The sequence below is a fragment of the Portunus trituberculatus genome, chromosome 25 (genome assembly GCF_017591435.1).
Source record: "Portunus trituberculatus isolate SZX2019 chromosome 25, ASM1759143v1, whole genome shotgun sequence".
Lineage (NCBI taxonomy): Eukaryota > Metazoa > Arthropoda > Malacostraca > Decapoda > Portunidae > Portunus > Portunus trituberculatus.
In genome coordinates, this window is record NC_059279.1 from 16921941 (window position 1) to 16931940 (window position 10000).

The window sequence follows — 10000 nt, forward strand, 5'->3', positions numbered from 1 at the left end:
GGATGTAGTAGTAGTAGTAGTAGTAGTAGTAGTAGTATTGCACAAGAGTAACAGTATAGACCATCCACAAACACAAGTAAAGAATGTACTGACGAAACACACACGACCACTAATCTCTCACAACACACTGATGACTTACGGCGTGACTGGCGCCTTGGTTTGAGTCTCCTATGAGGGGCTTCGATTCCCTGCTAGCTCCCCTCATAACTCAACTCTCTGCACTGTCAACTATCCTAAGCCACTAAATAATATCAATATCCTATGAGGTGTTAGATTCCTGGCTAGTCCTTCTCATAACTCAACCCTCTGCAATGTCAACTATTCTAGGACACTAAGTACTATTAATATCCTATGAGGTGTTGGATTCCTCTCATAACTCAACCCTGTGCACTAGCTGTTGACTATTCTAAGCCACTAAACACTATTAATAGACTCAAAACACGAGAAAACAAAGAGGACAAAGGGATTACTATAGACTAAGTGGAGAGTGATAAATTATAAGTAACTAAACACCGGACACTTTATAATGACAAATACACGAATAGGAGAGTTAATAAAGTGAAATGTTAATGAAATGGAGGAATATGAAATAGTAAACACCGTATACTTTATAATGACAAATACACGAATAGGAGAGTTTATAAAGTACAATGTTGTTAATGAAATGGAGGAATATAAGACAGCTAAGTTAATATAATCTGCAATATAATCTGTCTTAACCTGCCCTAATCTGACTTCACATAACCTAACTCTTGAATGGAAACGCGAAGGGTATTAATTATGACCTGACCTAATTTAACCTAACCTAACCTTAATGTGACCTATCTCACCTAACTCTTGAATGGAAACGCTAAGGATATTAACTGTAACCTAACCTAACCTAACCTAACTTAACCTAACTCTTGGGTGACAACGCTAATGCCTTTTCAATATCACAAAGAAAGAAAAAAAGAAAAAAGAGAGAATTTAACTTAATCTAACATAACTTAATTTTAATTCGAACCTAATTAGACTTACCTAACCCAACCTAACCTAACCTAACTCTTGGGTAACAACGCTAATGCCTTTTCAATTTTATAAAAAAGAAAAAAAAAAAAAAGAGAATTTAACTTAATCTAACATAACTTAATTTTAATTCGAACCTAATTAGACTTACCTAATACAACCTAACCTAACCTAACCTAACCTAACTCTTGGGTGACAACGCTAATCTAACTCAATCTAACATAACTTCATCTTAAACTGATCCTAACTACCTAACTCTTGGGTGACAACGCTAATCTAACTCAATCTAACATAACTTCATCTTAAACTGATCCTAACTAGACTAACCTAACCTAACCTAACCTAACCTAACCTAACCCTTCTCGAAAACCTTAATGCTACTTCTATATTAAAAAAAAAGAATAAATGAATAAAAAGGAGACCAAAATCAAAGCACTTATTCACACTATTAGTTTCTTTTCCCCTCACCTCCCTCTCTTCCCCTCTAATCCTCCCCCCCCACTCACCATGATATCCACGGGCACGGTGAGGGGTCCCGGGGCCTGGATCACCTCCCCAACCTCCCCGGGCGTGCGTGGGCGGCTGTAGAAGAACCCTGTGCCGGCCCCCATGTACCGCCCCGGGGGAAGGATGGCCCAGTTGCCGTTGATTATATACCCGTGGTCCGTCCTTATCGCTGTGGTGGTGGTGGTGGTGGTGGTGGTGGTGGTGGTGGTGGTGGGGAACATGGAGAGGATAAAGAAAGAATGAGGAGCTAAGGAACGTAAAAAACTAATATCAGACAACAACAAACAATAACAACAATGATAACAGTCTATAATCAAATACACATACATACATACATACATACATACATACATACATACGCACGTACAAATAAAGGGTGAAAAGTAAGAAAGAAAAAGTTTACTGACTGAAATAAACACTAACAAAAGCAAAACTCCAGATCTCTTAACACACACACACACACACACACACACACACACACACACACACACACACACACACACACACACACACACACACACTATAACAGAGAAACTAGTCAGCAATAAAGTACTCATCCACAGCCCGCGTATCTCTCTCTCTCTCTCTCTCTCTCTCTCTCTCCCAGGTAAACTCACCCAGGTAGTTATTAGAAGGCTGGAGTTCGGTGACAGTAAGATTGCATGTCCTGGGCGGCACTCTGGCGATCAAGTTGTAGCCCACGGGAAGCCTCGAGCGTGTGAACAGCCCCGTCACCTTACGACACGGGGCCAGCCGACACATGTGGCACTCCTCACCTCTGGCACTGTACACCCACGCCCACGCCGCCACCTGGGGAGGGACTTGGTGTGTTACTGGGTTATGGGTGAGTTATGAGGTGAGGTGGAGAGTGGAGTAAGTGTTGGGTGAGTGGTGGGTGAGTGGTGGGTGAGTGATGAGTAAATAATGAGTAAATCTTCAATAAATGATGAATAAAAGATGAGAAAATAATGAAAAAGTTGAGTAAAATAATGAATAAAGCAAAATAAGCACACAAGTAAATGAATAAATGAATAAATAAAGGAAAAGGTGAATAAATAAGGAGAGAGAGAGAGAGAGTGAATAATTGAGTTTTTTTAAAGAGTCAGCATGAGGTGAGGTGGTGTGTGGAAGGATGGGTAATGAATGTTGGGTAAAGTGAGTAAGTTGATGAGTAAATAGGAAAATAAAATGATGGAAAGTTAGATAAATAAATACGGTTCAGATTTCTATGATGAGTTTGTATAGAAATATGCAAATCAGTTGTTAATTAAATGAAAAAGAAAAGAAAAAATGAAAAAGGTAAAATGAATAAGATGAAAAAGGAAAAAAGAAATGAAAAAATAAAAAAGTGTGGATTTAGACACAACAACAACAACAACAACAACAAAAATAAAAATGAAAAAAATCAGATAAAATGTGAATTTAGACAGAAAATAACAACGACAACAACAACAACAACAACAACAACAACAACAACAGCAATAATATGAATGATAACAACATTAATAATCATCATGGTGGACAAACAAACACACGCACTCACAAATCAATAATAAATAACAAACAAATATTCAAATAAATATATGCACTCTTATGAAGAACTCCTCCTCCTCCTCCTCCTCCTCCTCCTCCTCCTCCTCCTTCTTCTTCTTCTTCTTCTTCTTCTTCTTCTTTCTCATCATCTTCTTCTTCTTCTTCTTCTTCTTCTTCTTCTTCTTCTTCTTCTTCTTCCTCCTCCTCCTCCTCCTCCTCCTCCTCCTCCTCCTCCTCCTCCTCCTCCTCCTCCTCCTCCTCCTCCTCCTCCTCCTCTCAAAGTAAGGCACATATGATGTCAAGAAAATGATAAGGGAAGAGAATGAGAGAGAGAGAGAGAGAGAGAGAGAGAGAGAGAGAGAGAGAGAGAGAGAGAGAGAGAGAGAGAGAGAGAGAGAGAGAGAGAGAGAGAGAGAGAGAGACATTTATTGTATCTTATGATCGTAAAAAAGTAAAATAACGTTATGGTTTGAGTGTGTGTGTGTGTGTGTGTGTGTGTGTGTGTGTGTGTGTGTGTGTGTGTGTGTGTGTGTGTGTGTGTGAAAATACGACCACATTAGCAAATTACAGTACATACATAAAAACTTTCTCCCCTCCTCCCTTAAAAGCTCCTCCTCCTCCTCCTCCTCCTCCTCCTCCTCCTCCTCCTTCTCCTCCTCCTCCTCCTGTGCTCTGGTTTCTCAATTAATCCTTTAACTTACGTAATACTTGATCCTGGGAACTTGAGATAAGGAGGAGGAGGAGGAGGAGGAGGAGGAGGAGGAGGAGGAGGAAAGATGGTATATGACTCTTGAAACAGTTAACCTTTACAAAACGTGCAATCATTGAGTTAGAGAGAGAGAGAGAGAGAGAGAGAGAGAGAGAGAGAGAGAGAGAGAGAGGTGGGGATGATGAGTCAAGGTGTCTGTGCTCTCTCTCTCTCTCTCTCCATTCATCGCAGTGAGTCAGCCTCTCTGGTATCTTTCCTCCCCCAATATGTCCTCCTGCCTATGTCCTCACCACCACCACCACCACCAACACCACCACCACCACCACCACCACCACCATCACAACCACCATCACCACCACCACTATAATGAACTACCTGTATCACCATCATCAATCATTTCACTTGTAACCACCACCACCACCACCACCACCACCACCATTACTACTACAAACTGATTCTTTCTCTTATGCAAGATAATACCAATAGATTACTCATTTATTCTATACTGTGGGTAGTTTTCTTCTATCATTCGTACAAGTATCACAAATATTCGTACTCTTATACAAAATCAATACTAAGAAGACGTAGATTACATTTTTTCTTTCGTTTATATAGTAATCAATTTTATGTAAGAGAGGGAAACAAAGGGTAACAAAAAGAGTAATTATAAATACCCACTTAGTTGTAATAGTTTCTTCTCTATCTTTTTTTCATGTAGGGAAGAGTGCCAGCCAAGGGGAAAAAGAAAAGATTGAAAAAAAAAAACTCACTTGAATGCTGGCTCTCTACAAAGGGGAAAAGCGTCACCCAAGATTAGGGAGCAAATACCTAATATCTTGTGGTGAAATTAAGCACTGTACTGATGGCCTGAACGATGTGTACCTCTCTGAAATCACCTTTAATTTTCCCTCGTTATGACACACTAACACAAATTTTTGATACATATATACTTCTGTTGGAACCACCTTGCGTTCTTTATTGTAACGAACGTAAATACTTATTCCTATTTGAAACCACCTTTGTATTCGCCTTTATAAATCACTGAGCACAAAAGACTTGCATATTCTTATTCAAAAACACTAAATAGAACTCTTAAGACATATATTCCTGTTTAGAATCACTTTATATTTACCTTCATAAGTCAATTGACACTAAAAATACACATACTCTTATAAAAAAACACTAAATAAAACACTCGGCATATATTTCTATTTAGAGCCACTTTGTATTCACCTTTATAAACATAACCCAAATATTTCCCCACCTTTATAAAACACTAAACATTAAAAAAACACATTCTTATAACAAACCCTAAAACAAACACTCAAGACATACACTATAATTTAAGACCACTTTGTATTTACCCCTTATAAACAGAACACTAATATTCCCCTTTATAAAACACAAAACACTAAAAAACACACACACTTTTATAACAAACCCTAAAACAAACACTCAAGACATACACTCCTATTTAAGACCACTTTGTATTCACCCCTTATAAAACAGAACACTAATATTCCCGGCCATAACAGACTCTCATATCCTTCATTCTTATCCTGCCGTCCCTTCGTCACCATCACTCCCTCTCACTCCCTCCCCTGCCATCAATCCAACACGTTCTAACTCTCTGCTATCTCTCCTCTCATCACAAGGACCCGCGGCGCGTCTTAAGAGTAAAAACAAGACCCCCGAGCCGTGTATCGCTGTTGTGAGCCGAGTAGAGGCACTGGCTGTATATGGAGAGTGCTTATCGCCGCGCTGATTGGTCACGTCTGGGAAGGAGGTGTTAATAGACCAATCAGGAACGCGGTAGAAAAAATGTTTGATCCTGCTGTGTTGTGGTGTTGGTTTTGTGTGTTTACGGTGTTTGGTTTGAGTGTTGACCCGTTCAGTACTGGGAAGCATTTTTCATCTTGAGTTTTTGGTGTGATTAGACGATTTTATTGACATTAGGAAGGGTCTATGGAGGTCAGAAGATTAACGGCCACAGTCTTCACTATTTTAATCCTCCACATAAGTTTCTGAAGGTGTTCAAAGTCACCAAATAGTAAGCAGAATGAATATGGAAACGCGTCCTGGTGTTGAAAATGTTAATGCTTGTATATAGACTGTGTTTGACGAGTTGTGATGAAAACTAGGAACATTTAAAGTTGATTAGGGAAAATATTGGCGAATACTTATATAGCACGTAGAGAATGATAGACTGAAGGCTAATGTAACGTTATATTGAATGGAAGAAGAGAAAAAAAACAGAAAAGATGATATATTTAGTGAACGAAGTAAGAAAAGAGAACACAGATACAAAATGAGACGAAGCAAAACACACACACACACACACACACACACACACACACACACACACACACACACACACACACACACACACACACATACACACACAGAAAGCGAAAAAAATACTCTAACGCGAAAAGAGTAAACAGAAGGAACAGACAAACGAGAGAAAATACTGACTTGTTTTTACTTTAAAGGTTGAATGAACAGCTTCGTCACTAGTACAACTATTTATCTATCTATTCCAGTACTGAGGAGGAAAGCCAAGGAAAAAACTAAAAGGTAGATGAATAGAATAAACAAATGTATATAACAACTAGCTAACCAAATAACTAGATAATCAAACAGAAGCTGCATGAAAATTATACAACGAAGCTTATCTCTCTCTCTCTCTCTCTCTCTCTCTCTCTCTCTCTCTCTCTCTCTCTCTCTCTCTAAATGGCTTCATATCCTTATCACTTCCTTTCCCAACTAAAAAAAAAAAACGAAGAGAAAAGAAAAATAAATCTATCAAAACGAAAAGCGAAGTATCCGTTTCCATTTTTAGACGTTCATGAATAAACTCTATCTCTCTCTCTCTCTCTCTCTCTCTCTCTCTCTCTCTACTTAAATGGGAGAGACACTCAACTCATAACCAAATGAGAAGATGAAGTGGTGACGTTGACGGTGGCTGAGAGAGAGAGAGAGAGAGAGAGAGAGAGAGAGAGAGAGAGAGAGAGAGAGAGAGAGAGAGAGAGAGAGAGAGAGAGAGAGAGAGAGAGAGAGAGAGAGAGAGAGAGAGAAACACAATAGAGAAATAAACAAGGAAAACCCCCAAAACAAGAAAAAAAAATGAGAGAGAGAGAGAGAGAGAGAGAGAGAGAGAGAGAGAGAGAGAGAGAGAGAGAGAGAGAGACCACATACGTAAGTACAAGCGTGTCGTGTCGCGTGAAGTGAAAGAAAATGGGAAGCACATGGAGCCACTGGGATTAGCTTCATAAAACTTGACTTAATCTTACTAATAAGCTCAGTCAGTCCCGGGTCCACTGCCTCACGCTTCACGCCTCACGCCTCACGACTCACGACTCACGATTCACGCTTCACAGGAACAAGGTAAGGAAGGAGCACGGCTGAACACACAGAGAGACGAGTAAAAAGAACAAAGAAAATTGAAAACAGTAGCAACAAAACAGGAAAAAAAGAGACACAAGGAACACAAGCTGGATAGAAAGGGAAATGTTTGAAGGACGAGTAGAAGACAGTGAAGAAAGAAGAACAGATGAACACAGAGACGAGTAAAGAGCAAAGGAAATTGAACACAGTAGAAACACAACAAAAAATTAATTAACACAAGGAACACAAACTGAACATAAAGATAAATATCATGTAAAGAACAAGTAGAACACAGTGAAGAAAGATGCACAGATGAACACACAGAGAGATGAGAAAAGACAGAAGTAAATTGAACACAGCAGCAACACAACAGGGAATTAATTACCACAAGGAACACAAGCTGAATAAATAAGGGGAAAAGTGTGAGGGTGAGAGAGAATACAGTAGCAACACAAATAGAAGATAAAAAGCTATGAAAGGAGAACATGAACGAACAGAGAGACTAATAAAGACCCAATACAACAATTCAGCAACACAAAAGGAAATGAATTAGCACATGGAACACAACCTGAATGAAAAAGGAGAAATGTTTGAAGGTGAGACAGAACACAGTAACAACACAAATGGAAAAGATAAAAAGCTATGAAAAGAAAACAAGAACGAAAAGATGGAACACGTAAAGACTTAACAGAACACCGAACACACACAAGGAAACACAAGAGCAACACAAAGGCAAATTAATTAAAACTAAGATAGAAACACAATATAAACACAAAGACAGGCGTGTGAAAAGAAGAATAAGAGGAATTATGAAGAAAGCTAGAAACGAGAAGAAAAGAGAAATAGAGATAGGAAGATACATAGATAGATAGAGAGAAGATGGAAGAGAAAGAGGAGTATTTTTGGGGTTTATGGAATAGGAGAAAAGGGAAGGAGTTTTGAGGAAGAGGAGAATTAAGAGTTGGAAAAGGGAGAAAGGAGAAAAAAGGGATAGAAGGAAAAGGCAAAAAATACGAATGGGAAAGACAAAGGAAAGAAAAGAGAAAATAGGAGAATAAGAGAACAAAGATAAATGATGATAGACATGAGGAATAATAAACAAAGCAAGGAAGAAGAAACAAATGCGATAAAAAAGAAGAAAACGTAATCGAGAGTTAGAAAGAATGTAGAGTAGTAAGACGGAATAAATAAAGAGGGAAAGGATAAAAGGAAGAAGAAAAAAAAAGAAGAACAAAAGCATAACGAAGGATAACAAGAGAAGATGAAGAGTGACATACATGAAAAATAAGAGAAAAGTATGTGAGGAAAGATAAGAAGAGATGATAACAGGATAGATAATAAAAGAAAAAAAAGGAGAGAGAGAATTCAAAACAACTCCTGTGGTTATTTAAATGCTGGATGGAGTAAGAATTTGATTATTGTAAACACACGAAAACACACACACACACACACACACACACACACACACACACACACACACACACACACACACACACACACACACACACACACAAAAGAACATAAAAGTAATATCACATAGAAAAGTCACTCAAAATCACTTATAAAAACAAAAATACCTAAAAAATATTTGCTCTCTTAGGAAAAACTCTCTAGAAAACTCCATTCCTCACTTACACACACACACACACACACACACACACACACACACACACACACACACACACACACACACACACACACCTTACGTAAGAAGCAAATGAATCAATAAATAATAAATATAAGATAATTAGCCCCTTCATGAAACATTTTTATATTCACTCTGCTTACTATTTGATTTTATACAGCTTCAGAAACTTGTGTGGGTAATTAAAGTAGTGAACGCTGTGGACATTAATTCTCTGCCCTCCATAGACCCTTCCTAATGTTAATAAGATAGTTTAATCACACCAAAAACTCGCATTTCTGTATTAATTCTGTTTACTATTTTGCGATTTTACTCATCTTCAGAAACTAATGTGGGTGATTAAAATAGTGAGGACTGTGGCCATTAATTCTCGGCCCTCCATAGACCCTTCCTAATGTCAACAAAATGGTCTAATCGTACACAAAACTCAAGGTAAAAACTCACACAGTATTGAAGTGGTTGAAATAGTGAAGACTCTGGCCATTAATCTTCTGCCCTCCATAGACCCTTCCTAATGTCAACAAAATAGTCTAATCGTACACAAAACTCAAGGTAAAAACTCACAGTATTGAAGGGGTTGAAATAGTGAAAACTCTGGCCATTAATCTTCTGTCCCTCCATAGACCCTTCCTAATGTCAACAAAATGGTCTAATCGTGCACAAAACTCAAGGTAAAAACTCACAGTATTGAAGGGGTTGAAATAGTGAAAACTCTGGCCATTAATCTTCTGTCCCTCCATAGATCCTTCCTAATGTCAACAAAATAGTCTAATCGTACACAAAACTCAAGGTAAAAACTCACAGTATTGAAGGGGTTGAAATAGTGAAAACTCTGGCCATTAATCTTCTGTCCCTCCATAGATCCTTCATAATGTCAACAAAATAGTCTAATCGTACACAAAACTCAAGGTAAAAACTCACAGTATTGAAGGGGTTGAAATAGTGAAAACTCTGGCCATTAATCTTCTGCCCCTCCATAGATCCTTCCTAATGTCAACAAAATGGTCTAATCGTACACAAAACTCAAGGTAAAAACTCACAGCATTGAAGAGGTTGAAATAGTGAAGACTCTGGCCATTAATCTTCTGCCCCTCCATAGACCCTTCCTAATGCCAACAAAATAGTCTAATCGTACACAAAACTCAAGGTAAAAACTCACAGTATTGAAGAGGTTGAAATAGTGAAGACTCTGGCCATTAATCTTCTGCCCCTCA

The 10000-nt window shown here is 38.4% G+C and overlaps 1 protein-coding gene across 1 annotated transcript in view; it reads right to left on the reverse strand.

Moving 5' to 3' along the window:
• The window catches only part of LOC123508933 (ADAMTS-like protein 4), a 24940-nt gene that overhangs the window by 10051 nt on the left and 4889 nt on the right, over positions 1-10000 (reverse strand). The window contains 2 exon segments of the mRNA XM_045262966.1: positions 1512-1681; positions 2130-2322. Coding sequence (XP_045118901.1) covers positions 1512-1681; positions 2130-2322 — 363 coding nt within the window.